The sequence below is a fragment of the Lepidochelys olivacea genome, assembly GCF_965140295.1.
Source record: "Lepidochelys olivacea isolate rLepOli2 genome assembly, chromosome: 11".
NCBI classification, from domain to species: domain Eukaryota; kingdom Metazoa; phylum Chordata; order Testudines; family Cheloniidae; genus Lepidochelys; species Lepidochelys olivacea.
Window position 1 is genome coordinate 79,809,796 of NC_140421.1, and position 14,841 is coordinate 79,824,636.

General features: G+C 41.4%; 1 protein-coding gene across 2 annotated transcripts in view; it reads left to right on the forward strand.

The window, feature by feature from the left end:
* Window positions 1-14,841, forward strand: part of MCM3AP (minichromosome maintenance complex component 3 associated protein) — a 102,485-nt gene that overhangs the window by 32,729 nt on the left and 54,915 nt on the right. For both annotated transcript variants that reach the window (XM_084643482.1, XM_084643481.1), the window contains exons 6-9: window positions 1,384-1,580; window positions 4,312-4,451; window positions 13,971-14,168; window positions 14,411-14,679. In XM_084643482.1, the coding sequence (XP_084499608.1) occupies window positions 1,384-1,580; window positions 4,312-4,451; window positions 13,971-14,168; window positions 14,411-14,679 (804 nt within the window). The remainder of the gene's footprint in view (window positions 1-1,383; window positions 1,581-4,311; window positions 4,452-13,970; window positions 14,169-14,410; window positions 14,680-14,841) is intronic.

A 14,841-nucleotide genomic window follows, 5' to 3' on the forward strand; every position in this document is an offset into this window, starting at 1 on the left:
GTTGAGGCATATGTTGAACAGATAATTTTTTCCTATATGTGCAGTAATGCTTCTGATTTCATGCATGATTTGGATCTTAAGATGCCTTATTTATTCTTAATTTGCCTGTTAAGTTATATATCGGTGGCTTTTTTTCCCAATGGGGCCTCACACTGTTTTGGCTACAAGACCATAAAGCAACTGCTCTTCTGTTCTTTTCATTGTAATAGGCTTAGATAATAACCACTATAGTTAAGATTTCAAACCATTATAACTTGTGTTTTCAGATGTTCTTAGCTTGCTGAAGTTTTCCAAGCTTGTTCTCTTCCCAAAGGTGAATTTTGTTTAGCTATTTGAGCAAAATCCCTTCAGCCACTTTTGTTTTGTGGTGTGAGAAAAATAAAATGTTGTACATTAAATTATTGTGGCAGCTCATTTTGCTCATCTGCATTTTAAAACTTGAAGCTCACCATGCAAATAAATCTCAGTTGTAAATACTGTCCTAATTTGTTATGTTTCAGAGTAACAGCCGTGTTAGTCTGTATTCACAAAAAGAAAAGGAATACTTGTGGCACCTTAGAGACTAACCAGTTTATTTGAGCATAAGCTTTCGTGAGCTACAGCTCAGTTCATCGGATGCATACTGTGGAAAGTGTGGAAATCTTCAACAATTTCCACAGTATGCATCCGATGAAGTGAGCTGTAGCTCATGAAAGCTCATGCTCAAATAAATCGGTTAGTCTCTAAGGTGCCACAAGTATTCCTTTTCTTTTTGCTAATTTGTTATAAAAATCAATTGTTGGTTAATCAGCTGTTATAAAATGCCTGCGGGATTGGGCCTTTCATAGTCTCTGGATATATTTGTGTCGGTATGGAATATGGTCCTAATGGAATAACCTGTTGTGTTTCTGGATAGCATTCCAACATGTAAGATACCATCTATTCAAGACTGAATAGTCTGTCAAGTGATTTTACTAGCCAAACACTCTAGTTCTTTAGTATTATACGAAAAAGTTTGTTGCAGTCAGGAACAGAATCAAACTACCATATTGTGTGCTGATCTTGAACTGCTGCATGCAGTATGTCCCATGGCTGTCCAAATTTGAGACTTTTTTCAGATCTGTCTAGGGGATTTAGATACATAACTTCCACTTAAATTAATTACGCGTTTATGTAAATGAGTTGTCTAAATGCTCAAGACTGCACTGACCATCATAACTGTAATGTACAGAAGTATAACATTGCTGACAGGATCACATTTCCAGAATGGTTTTAGACAATAATGTGAGATGTATGTTAAGAGTAGAAATCCAGGCAAATGTATATTCTCTTTGGCTTGCAGTCCCTCTTATTTTCACAGTGTCCAGTAGAGTATCACTGATCAAATCTGTTGTTTTTTTCTAGTTCTCCAGCTAAGAAATCTGCTCTTACAAAGTCGCTGCAATTTGAGGCAGACCCTTTTGATTCTGGGACTGAAGGGCAGAACTCTGAGAGTTTGGCTGTATCAGCATCCTCTGTCAGTAACCTGATAGGCTCAGTGGCCGAGACCTCTGAAGACAAATATCGGCTTCTGGACCAAAGGGATAAAATAATGCGTCAAGGTAACATTGGTAATTGTGTGTGTGTAGATGAGGATAATCAAATGTAATGCTGATTGTTGTAGGAACTAGGAAGGAATTCTTTCTCTGTCAAAATATGGCCTTTTTCTGTGGCATCCAGCATTGGCCACTAGTAGAGGTAGGACCTGATGGACCAATGGTTTGATCTGCCCTAGCAAATCTCGTATCCTACTTGTCACTCTTGAGAGTCTTATTTTAAACTTGGACACTACAAATCTAGAAGTTCAACATCTATAAAGCTGCATCCTCAGGGGGGGCAGCTCGACTACTCAAGTGACAATAAAATACCTGAGCTCAGATCCCAAGAGGGTAAACTTTTACCTTTATTTTTCATTTATTTTGTTGTATTTAATAAAACTGGTTTATGATAAAAATGACACATTGCTTCTGAGACGTAAGAATGTTATTTTATAATTTTGTAGAGTTTTTACCATTAGGACATTTGTATTAGCTAGATCCTTATTAGGCTTGTCTGATGAGATCAACACAATCTCTCTATCATTTACTAGGGAGAGAAACTAGGCAATGAAGTATTATGAAATCTACTTACATTATTTAAAATCTTTTTTTCTGCTGGAAAGGGACTCTCGAGTGAGGTAAATGAGTACAATGTCTGCGTATGAAACCAAAGAGGTTAGACTCTGGATTCTCAGTTACCATGGTGGATGGTTGTGCTGTAAGAATCTGCATAGAACAGCCTATAAAATAGCATGGTTTTCTCCTCCTGTCAGAGGGACTGCTCTGTTTAGGTAGACTTGTTTCTCATAGTCCTTACAACATTCCATGTTTCTTTATTGCACATGGATATCTGTTCTGACGAGTAAGTATCAGATCGTATCCCTGTCAAAAGAATGTTTATGCATACTTTATTGACATGTACTGTATAAAAGAGGCATTAGTTTAGGATATTTTAAACATTTCTCAAAACATGGAATTGTATGGGAGCTAACTTTTGAGTGCAGCTACAAGGCTAAAGTGCATTGAAGGAGTAAAGATACGTATTACACAGATCAGAAATTGTAAGAGAGTCCATTCTTAAAAACCTGTCTTTTATATGTGAGAAGGGATCAGTGGATTCCCTAGGGAACTATCTAGATGCCATGTTAGTAGTTTCATATTAAACTTGTTTTACTACTGTATTTGTGTAATGTTATTGGAGCAAAAGTCTTAGCAAATAGACACTAGTTTTTGTGTGTGTGTGTGTTTGATCTGGAAATCTTACATTGGTAAGCAATAAATAGTCAGCACATGGGTTTATAGGGGCATGACTCTAAAATTAATTTGGAGCCATGGAATGTTTACCTCATATGGATTGAGCTGCTTCATGGTGCTATGCATACCAGCATCTTTCTGGTGGCGCCATTAGTTTCTGAAAGACCTGCACATTTAAAGAAAAAACAACCTGCATGTTTTTAGTGACGAAGATATCCTTTTGAAAGTGGATTGTTACAGTACTGAGTGCAGACAGCGAAAAATGTCTGTGTTGCTGAAGTGTTTAAATGCAGTAAAACTGCTGAGTAAAAGGGTATGTTGTTCAAGTGGACTCTGCAAGGAAAAGGGATATGTTGGCATAGCAAGATTACAGGAATGGGGAGCAAGACAATGGATCAAGCACTACATGCTTGGCCCTAAATTACAGGCTTCCCTGAGGCAGAGTGACTAGTCACCAATTTCTTATGCATGTAGATGCCTTTTCCCTCATCCTTTCTATAACCTGGCTTTGCATGGGGGAAGATGCATAATTTAGTCTTAAGAGTCATGTGAACTGCCATTTATCTCTCTGTTGTGTCAGCTCTGCAGCCTAATGATTATTTGAATATGACCTATTACTCAGCTCATCATATCAAAAACATCTATCTGCCCTTGGATTTTGTCTAGAGCAGTGGGTCTCAATCAAGGATATGTGTACCCCTGCGGGTACGCAGAGGTCTTTCAGGGCGTACTTCAACTCATCCAGATACTTCTCTAGTTTTACAGCAGGCTATGTAAAAAGCACTAGCAAAGTCAGGACAAACTAAAATATCATCCAATGACCTGGTTTTACTTCTCTATATACTTTACACTGCAATACAAGTACAATATTTGTATTCCAATCGATTTATTTTATAATTACATGGTAAAAATGAGAAAGTAATTACTTTTTCAGTAATAGCGTGCTGTGACACTTATGTCTGATTTTTGTAAGCAGGCAGTTTTTAAGTGATGTGTAACTTGCGGTATGCAAGACAAATCAGACTCCTGAAATGAGTACAGTAGTATGGAAAGGTTGAGAACTACTCGTCCAGAGTACCCCTACCCCTTTTTCCCCCAAGTGTCCCAGTCTGGCTCTCCCAGGGGCTGCGGGGGGCCGTGCCTGCAAATGGTCAACGTCAGCAAAATGTCTCACGGTCCGCAATCAGATTACCCTGTTGGGCTGTAGGTTGCCCACCACTGGGCTAGACAGAGTGATAGATGCAAAGTCACTGAAGAAGAGGAATCCACTGTCAGGTGACCCACTGTTAGTGCCTGAATGATCTTAGTTACCCTCTACATTTGTTCAGTACAGTGTACTGTCAGCACTCTAGTAAATAATAAAGAGTGGATGTTTGGGTTCCTGCTGAAACATGGCATACCTAGGGCTGTAATCTGATTTGATTATATCTGGGTGATGTATATCAGTTGGAAATGAAGGAGCAGGACACTTAACCGTTGTTTTTGTTTAACACTTGTTTAGCTCGAGTAAAAAGGACCGATCTAGGCAAAGCTAAAACATTTGTTGGAACGTGCCCAGACATGTGTCCTGAAAAAGAACGCTATATGAGGGAGACAAGGAACCAGCTCAGTATCTTTGAAGTGGTCCCAGGATCTGACAAGGTACCAGCCTCTATGTACTGACTGCTGCTGTTGTGATTGTTTATTTGCTGTCATTGAATTGTCAGTTAAGCTGTCAACACTGTGCAATATATTTCTGGTTTAATTCTGATGAAAATTTCTAGGGACCAACGACTCTAGGTCCCAGAACTTAAATATGAACTGGGTTTTTTACAAAGAAATCCCTTGTTTGTTTGTAGATGCACAGATAGTAAAACCCTTTCCAAGGCTGCAGTACGGGTATATAAAATTCCCCATTACAGGGGAAAAGCTCTCTTTTAAATTGATAATAGGCTATTGTAACAATTATAGACTCATAGGTGTGACAGGTTGCTCCCTCTCCCCCGGCGTGCCCCCTGATGTACTGGGGATCCACTGAGTCCTCCCGTTCCTCCAGCCTTGGCTTGCTCACTCTGTCTTGCTGTGCCAGGCCCTCAAGCCTCCTCTGGCACACACATAGGTAAGGCAACACCCAGCTGTAAAAGAACACAGAAGCTCAGATCAGCTCTGTGTGGGAAAATTCAGTTCAGGGATTGCCCAGCACTCAAGTGCACACCCACTCCAGGAGTGTAAACCCAAAATTGTATTGTCTTGTGCTGCACCCAAATCTGTACCAGCGTAAGCTCATGAAAATCACCCCCTCCCTCAATGTGGAGGAAGATGTGCACAGCTTTTTGCCCTCCAGTTATGAATTGCGCAAACTGGTTTATAGGAAACAAAAACAAGTTTATTAACTACAAAGAACAGATTTTAAGTGATTATAAGGGATAGCAAGCAGATCAAAGTAGATTACTTGAGAAAATAAAGCAAACACACCAACTAAGCTTAATACACTAAAGAAACTGGCTACAAGTAATAATTTCTCACCCTAATGTTGTTTTAAGCAGGTTGCAAAGATTCTTGAAGAACAACTTCTTTTGCTTGCAGCTTAGAACTCCAGATATTCCTTTCACGGGCCAGACACCTTCTAGCCTGGGTCCATTCTTCCCTTCCCCAGATCAGTCTTGGGTGTTTCCAGCAGTCGTCTTGGGCAGGGATTCAGTGAAGAACCGACCCTGATTACCTCACTTCCCTGCCTTAAATAGGATTTAAATATGGCCGGAATCCTTTGTCTCTGTGTGATTTCCCGCCTCTGTGGAAAAATGCTAGTAGTCCAAGATGGAATCTAGTACCAGGTGACATGATCACATGATGTTGCAACCTCAAAGCAGCATCCCAGGAAGCTTCTCAGGAAGGTGGGAGATTAGCATCTTCAAAGTCCTATTGTTCTCCGTAATGGCCCATTGACTAACCAGGCAGACTGACTGCATTTTGTCTGCTGGGCGTTCCCCAGGTGCAAACACAGTTATAATTGTTACATAGTCAATATTCCTAACTTCAGATACAGAAATGATACATCCATACAAATAGGATAATCATAGTCAGTACATCATAACCTTTCCAAAAATATCTTACATGACCCATCTTGCATAAAACATAACTATATCTCTATGAAGAATATGGGGCATAGTGTCACAAAAAGGTTAGAAGGGACTGCAAGGATCATCTAGCCTAACCCCCTGCCAAGATGCAGGATTTGTTGTGTCTAAACCATCCTAGACAGATGGCCATCCAGCCTCCCTTTGCAAACTCCAGGGAAGGAGCTTCCACAACCTCTCTAGGCAGTCTGTTCCATTGTCCTACTGTTCTTAGTTAGAAACTTTTCCCTGAGATTTAATCTAAATATGCTATGCTGTGGTTTGAACCTATTGCCTCTTGTCCTGCCCTCTGTGGCAAGAGAGAACAAGTTTTCTCCATCTTTTTTATGCCAGCCTTTCAGGTATCTGAAGACCGCTCTAATGTCCTCTGTTAATATCCTCTTTTCCAAACTAAACATACCATGTTCCTTCAGGTTTCAGAGAGGTAGCTGTGTTAGTCTGTATCAGCAAAAACAACGAGGAGTCCTTGTGGCACCTTAGAGACTAACACATTTATTTAGGCGTAAGCTTTTGTGGGCTAAAACCCACTTCATCAGATGTATGGAGTGGAAAATACAGTAGACAGGTATAAATATACAACACATGAAAAGATGGGAGTTGCCTTACCAAGTGGGGGGTGAGTGCTAATTGTAACATTCAAAAACCAGTAGGAGAGCACTTCAGTCTCCCTGGACACTCAATAACAGACTTAAAAGTGGCCATTCTTCAACAAAAAAAACTTCAAAAACAGACTTCAAGGAGAAACTGCAGTACTGGAATTAATTTGCAAACTGGACACCATCAAATTAGGCTTGAATAAAGACTGGGAGGGGCTGGGTCACTACAAAAAGTAATTTTCCCTCTGCTGATATTCACCCCTTCTTGTCAACTGTTGGGATTAGGCCACATCCACCCTGATTGACTTGGCCTCATTAGCCCCCACTTGGTAAGGCAACTCCTATCTTTTCACGTGTTTCTTCAGACTTTGCTCAGGTGGCTTGCATTCTGTACCTTTGATCTTCTTTGGATCCTTTCCAGCTTCTCTACATCCTTTCTATACATTGGTGACCAAAATTAGACACAGTTCCCCAGCTGAGGCCTAACCAGCACTGCGTAGAGCTATGCTGTCACCTCCCGTGACTTGCATGCTATGCCTCTGTTAATGCAACCTTGAATTACATTTGCTTTTTTTGCAATAGCATCACACTGCTGACCCACAACTCCCAGATTCTTCTCAGCAGTGCTACGGCCAAGCCAGTTATCCCCTATTTTGTATTTGAGCATTTGGTTATAATATATCTTGATCCGCTTTTATACCTGTAGTCCAAATACAGCAGCTTTGTCTTGTCTGTGGTGTAAGCAAGGGCTCATTCATCCCACTGAATCTAAACAAGACCTGTCTGTGTGTGTGTCTGTCTCCCAAAGGAGGAGAGCCTGGGCTTTTATACACTGTTTCATTCGGGGATGAATGCTACTTTTTCCTGATGTACTTGACAAGACACCCTGCTGATTTTGGGATGAATTTCTCCCTTCTCAAAACAGTTATTCCTCACCCTGTGAGCACTGCAGCCTCCTCTTCAGGCAGCAAAGAGAAGTGCTGCAGCTGTGACTGAAGCCACTCTGGATATTTTGGGAGGAATGATGGTTTGTGGTGCAAGCACTAGACTGGGACTCGAGATCAGAATTCTGTTCTGGTTCTGCCACAGACTCCTCGTATGACCTTGGATGGGTCACTCAGTTTCTCTGTGCCTCTGTTCCCCACCATTAAAACAGAGGTATAATAGCACCGCCCAGCCTCACAGGGGTGCTGTGAGAATTATCCATTATCATTTGCAAAGTGCTCAAATACTATAGTGGTGGGGACCATACAAAAGCCTTTATGTGAATAAATTAAATACCATCAAGTCAGTAGTTATGGCCCTGCCTGCAGAAATGACAGATGGGGGACAACTGGTATAATATACAAATACTAGAAGTTTAGATACTGAAATAGGTGAACTGGAGTGCCCAGCATTAAATGAAGGTATTGATTTAATAGGCATTACGCAAACTTGGTGGAATGAGGCTAATCAAGGGGACATGGTAATACCAGAGTACAAAATATATAGGACTGACACAGTAAGTCAGGCTAGTAGAGGAGTGGCACTATATAAGAACATAAGAACGGCCAGACTGGGTCATACCAAAGGTCCATCTAGCCCAGTGTCCTGTCTTCTGATAGTGGCCAGTGCCGGGTGCCCCAGAGGGAATGAACAGATAGGAATCATCAAGTGATCCTCCCCATCACTCATTCCCAGCTTTTGGCAAACAGAGGCTAGGGACACCATTCCTGCCAATCCTGACTAATAGCCATTGATGGACCTATCCTCCATGAATTTATCTAGTTCTTTTTTGAACCCTGTTAGTGTCTTGGCCTTCACAACATACTCTGGCAAGGAGTTCCACAGGTTGACTGTGCATTGTGTGAAGAAATACTTTCTTTTATTTGTTTTAAACGTGCTGCATATTAATTTCATTTGGTGACCCTTAGTTCTTGTGTTATGAGAAGTAGTAAACAGCACTTCCTTACCTATTTTCTCTACATCAGTCATGATTTTATAGATCTCAGTCATATCTCTCCTTTGCTGTCTCTTTTTCAGGCTGAAAAGTCCCGGTTTTATTACTCTCTCCCCATATGGAAGCTGTTCCATACCCCTAATCATTTTGTTGCCCTTTTCTGAACCTTTTCCAATTCCAGTATATCTTTTTTGAGATGGGGCGACCACATTTGCACGCGGTATTGAAGGTGTGGGTGTACCGTGGATTTATATAGAGGCAACATGATATTTTCTGTCTTATTGATTCCTTTCTTGATGATACCCAACATTCTGTTCGCTTTTTTGACTGCTGCTGCACAGTGAGTGGATGTTTTCAGAGAACTATCCACACTGACTCCAAGATCTCTTTCTTGAGCGGTAACAGCTAATTTAGACCCTATCATTTTATATGTATAGCTGGGATTATGCTTTCCAATGTGCATTATTTTGCATTTATCAACTTTAAATTTCATCTGCCATTTGTTGCCCAGTCACCCAGTTTTGAGAGATCCATTTGTACCTCTTCGCAGTCTGCCTGGGTCTTAACGATCTTTAGTAATTTTGTATCATCTGCAAATTTTGCCACCTCACAGTTTACCCCTTTTTCCAGATCATTGATGAATATGTGGAATAGGACTCGGCCCAGATCAGACCCCTGGGGGACACCACTATCTACCTCTCTCCATTCTGAAAACTGACCATTTATTCCTACCCTTTGTTTCCTATCTTTTAACCAGTTACCAATCCATGAGAACACCTTCCATCTTATCCCATGGCAGTTTACTTTGCTTAAGAGCCTTTGGTGGGGGATCTTGTCAAAGGCTTTCTGAAAATCTAAATACACTATATCCACATGCTTGTTGACCCCCTCAAAGAATTCTAGTAGATTGGTGAGGCATGTTTTCCCTTTACTAAAACCATCTTGACTCTTCCTCAAATTATGTTCATCTATATGTCTGACAATATGTCTGTCAGGCCTCTGAGGCCTGTAATTGCAGGAATCACCTCTGGAGCCCTTTTTAAAAATTGGCGTCACATTGGCTATCCTCCAGTCATCTGGTTCAGAAGCTGATTTAAACGATAGGTTACAGATAACCGTTAGTAGTTCTGCAATTTCACATTTGAGTTCCATCAGAACTCTTGGGTGAATACCATCTGCTCCTGGTGACTTATTACTGTTTAATTTATCAGTGTGTTCCAAAACCACCTCTAATGACACCTCAATCTGGGACAGTTCCTCAGATCTGTCACCTAAAAAGAATGTCTCAGGTTTTGGAATCTCCCTCACATCTCAACTGTGAAGACCAATGCAAAGAATTAATTTAGTTTCTCCGCAATGGCCTTATAGTCCTTGAAAGAAAGCATAGATTCAGATAAAGTAAATATTGTAAATGAATCAAACTGTATATAGAATCTCGATGGATAGAAATTCCATGTTTGAACAATAGGAGTATCGCAGTAGGAATACACTACCAACCTCCTGACCTGGATGATTGTGGCCACCTGACCTGTGATTGTGAAATGCTGTGGGAGGCTAGAGAGGCTGCAGACACAGAAAATGCAATAAGATGGGAGATTTCAAGTATCCTCTTATTGACTGGGTATATGTCACCTCAGGAAGGAATACAGAGAGAACATTTTTTGACACCATAACTGACAGTTTCTTGGAGCAGCTTGTCCTGAAACCCACAAAGGGAGAGGCAATTCTTGCTTTTGTCCTAAGTGGAGCACCGGATCTGGTCTAGGGGGTGAATATAGCTGAACAGCTCAATAATAGTGAGCATAATGTAATTAAATTTAACATCTTTTTAAGGGGGGAAATGTGAAATACGCCTACCACAGTGGCATTTTATTTCCAAAATGGAGCCTACACAAAAATGAGTTAAATAGCAACGAAAAGGAACATTGGCAAGGGTAAAATGCCTGAAAACTTCAGGGAGACTATTTTAAAACACCGTAATAGAGGCTCAAACTACATGTATACCTAAATAAAAAAAAAAAGTAAGAGGATCAAAAAAAATGAAACCCTGGCTAAACAAGAGAGTAATAGAGGCAGAGGCAAAAAGATATCCTTTAAAAATCCTAGTAAAGAAAACAGAAGCATAAACTCTGGCAAGACAAGTGTAAAATAATTATAAAGTAGGCCAGAAAAGAACTAGCTAAGGACACAGAAACTAACAGAAAAATATTTTTAAGTACATCAGAATCAGGAAGCCTGTCACACAGTCGTTTGGGTTACTGGATGATCAAGGTGCTAATGGAGCACTCCAGGAAGACCAGGCTGTTGCGGAGAAACTAAATGCAATCTTTGCATCTGTCTTCACTGCAGAGAACTTTGGGGAGATCCCCACACCCAAGCCATTCTTTTTAAGGGACAGATCTGAGGAACTGCCCCAGATTGAGGTGTTAATAAAAGAGATTTTGGAACTAATTGATAAACAATAAGAAGTCCCCAGGACCCAAGTGTGAAATTTCAGAACTAACTGTGGTATGTAACCTATCGCTTAAATCAGCCTCTGTACCAGATGACTGGAAGGTAACTAATGTGACACCCATTTTTAAAAAAAGCTCCAGAGGTGATCCTGGCAGTTACAGGCCAACAAGCCCAACTTCAGTACCAGCAAATGGGTTGAAACAGATGGACATGATTTGTGGGGGAAGAGCCAACATGGCTTCTGTAAAGGGAAATCCTGCCTCACCAATCTATTAGAATTCTTTGATGGGGTCAACAAGCCTGTGAACAAGGGGGATCCAGTGGGTATAGTGTACTTAGACTTTCAGAAAGCCTTTGACAGGGTCCCTCACTAAGGCTTGTAAGCAGTCCTGGGATAAGAGGTAAAGTCCTCTCATGGATCAGTAACAGGATAAAAGATAGGAAACAAAGGGTAGGAACGAACGGTCAGATTTCACAATGGAAAGAGGTAAATAGTGGTGTCCCTCAAGAATCTGTATTGGGATCTGTGCTGTTCAACATATTCTGAAATGGTCTAGAAAAGGGGATGTACGTTGAGGTGGCAAAATTAGCAGATAATACAAAATTACCCAAGACAGTTAAGTCCAAAGCAGACTGCATGGAGTTACAAAGGGATTTCACTCAACTGGGAGACTGGGCCCCAAACTGCTAGATGAAATTCAATATTGATAAATTCAAAGTAATGCAGTTTGGGAAACATAATCCCGACTATGCATACAAAACAATCGGGTCTAAATTAGCTGTTGCCACTCAAGAAAGAGATCTTGGAGTCATTACGGCTAGTTCTCTGAAAACATCCACTCAGTGTTTAGCGGCAGTCAAAAAAGCTAACCAAATGTTAGGAACCATTAGGAAAGGGATAGATAATGCAACAGAAAATATCCTAATACCGCTATATAAATCTATGCAACACCCACACCTGGAATACTCTCTGCAGTTCTGGTTACCTGATCTCAAAAAGGATATATTGGAATTGGAAAGGGTGCAGAGAAGGACAACAAAAATTATGAGGGGTATGGAACGGCTTCCATGGGAAGAGAGTTCAAAAAGACTTGGACTGTTCAGCTTAGAAAAGAGACAACGGGAGGGGCATATAATAGAGGTCTCTTAAAATCATGAATGGTATGAGAAAGTGAATGGGGAAGTGTTTACTTATCCCTTCAAAGAACTAGGGCTGTAGCCAGACAGCCAGTCCCGTCCCCCCCCCCCCCCAGACCAGCATTGCTGGAAACACAGGAGGAAGCCGGAACAGGGCACTTAACATATATTCCAGCACAGCCTTTGAAGCTGTGAAAGCACAGGTGTGCTGCTACAATGTGCCTCTGGGAAGAGATACGACGATTAAGCTCACAGCAGGCAGAGGCCCTGTGACAGACATGGCTCTTAGCCCCAACTAAATAGCGTGATGCACTCACACCAACATCCTAGGTGGGAAAATATTTACCCTGATAAAAGAAATGTCCAGTAGTCGACACTTATTGTTTCTCTCCCTTGCAAGTGTAAACTACTCTTGCGAAAGCTGGCGTCACCCCGACAGACCAGCCTCAATTTGGCATAAGAAAGGAGAAAGAGAATAAAGGAGTACAGAGGTATAAGTAGGGGACCTACAGCACCATGATTTTTGAGTGCTTTTCACTATCTATCTGCTGGTCAGATAAGTGACAGCCTCCCAAGGCTTCTGCAGCTAAGAGGGTCCCTAAGCCTTGTCCCTTATTCGTCTTTCCGCGGAATTGAGTGACCGATCCTGGCTTGGCACCGCTGGAATCGAGAGACGCAAGGAGGGTAAGAAGCACCCACACCTGATCTCCTATCTTTAGTGTACGCATATTTTGAAATAGAGCTCTATACTTTGTTTTCTTTCTTTGGGATTGTGGCTTCAGTTTTGTAACTTGTTTGTGTGTGTAACATCTCTACATTTAAATAAGTAGGCACTAGCAATTTGTAACCACATGATTAGAATCTAGCTTAATAAATTTTGGTAACCATTTATGCATAAGCCTGACTTGTTTTCTCTGGTTTACTGTAAAGCAGCCAACACAATTAAAGAACCTCAGCCGTTTTGGCTCTAAAGCCTGGCCATTAGGTGAGAGTACTAAGAGCCTAGCGTTGAGTTGTGCCGCCTCCACGGGGCAAACTCTTGGGGCACCTGTCAGTCAATCCTGGCTGCCCGCTGCGAAGGAGCTCTGAGCTCTAGCAGTTAAAGTCACGGGTGTGGAGAGGGTCTTAGTGCTGCCATTGGGGCACCTGTCAGTCAGTATTGACTGCCCGCTGCGAAGGAGCTCTGAGCTCTAGCAGTTAAAGTCACGGGTGGTTAGGACCTTGGGGCATCCGTCAGCCTAGCCCGGGCTGCCTGCCGCGAAGGGACAGTGCGTCCTAGCGGTTAAAGTCACGGATGGTATAAACGGGCATAGGTGGCACCTCACCAAACATCCTTGGCCGTTGGCTAACAAGGGGTCACACAATGAAATTAATAGGCAGCAGGTTTAAAACAAACAAAAGGGGAAGTACTACTACTCACAATGTACAGTCAGCCTGTGAACTCATTGCCAGAGGATGTTGTGAAGGCCAAAAGAACAACTGGGTTCAAAAAAGAATTAGATACATTCATGGAGATTAGGTCTATCAATGGCTATTAGCCAAGATCGTCAGGGACACAGCCCCATGCTCTGTGTGTCCCTAAACCTCTGACTGCTAGAAGCTGGGACTGGATGACAGGATGGATCACTCAAAATTGCCCTGTTCTGATCATTTCTTCTGGGGCATCTGGCACCGTTCACTATCTGAGACAGGATACTGGGCTAGATGGACCATTGTTCTGACCCAATATGGCCATTCTTATGTAAAAGATGTTGTTCTCCACAGCAAGGGTTGGTCACAAGTGTGGACAATGTCAAACTCTTTTTCAATAGCCTACTCTTTTCTGAAAGTAGATATTTGGCAATGGTTATGTTAACACAGTCAACTTAATACTCAGGATTTTAATATACACTCCGTGTTTCTTTGATTGCTCTCTCAGGTAAACCATGCAGCTGCAATAAAGGAATACAGCAGGTCTTCGGCAGACCAGGAGGAGCCTTTGCCCCATGAACTGAGACCTTCAGAGGTGTTGCGCATGACCATGGACTATTTAGTTACCCAAATCATGGACCAAGGGGAAGGGAATTACCGAGAGTGGTATGACTTTGTATGGAATAGGACACGTGGAATAAGAAAGGTAACCCTTGGCACTTGGACCCACTTGACAGTTAGAATCCAAAATACACCTGTAGCAGTTCAAAAATTAAACAAAAAGTAAAAAAAAAAAAAGACTCATCTTTTCGACAAAGTTTTCTGTAGAATGCTTGTGTGAAAAATATAAAATATGAATTCCAGCTGGAATTCACAATGACTTATCTATTTGGCTATGTTTGTAACTATTTCTAAATTTACAAATGTGTTGCTTTTCTTTTTGGTCAGGATATAACCCAGCAACATCTTTGTGACCCTCTAACAGTATCCTTGATTGAGAAGTGCACTCGCTTTCATATTCATTGTGCCCACCACTTGTGCGAGGAGCCCATGTCCTCCTTTGATGCCAAGATCAACAATGAGAACATGACTAAATGTTTGCAGAGCCTGAAGGAGATGTACCAGGACCTGGCTAATAAGGGTATTTACTGCAAGAGTGAAGCAGAGTTCAGAGGCTACAATGTGCTGCTGAATCTCAACAAGGGGGATATTCTCAGGTGAATTGTCAGCTTGTCACACTTGCCTCATCTTTTGCCTCTGGAACATTTGTATAATATAGAATTCATATTTAGAAGCTCTTAGGTGAAGGCTTTACTGTTACATTTTAAAAAATACAAATTGTCATCATGGAGATGTTTCATGATTATATATTCAGGTTT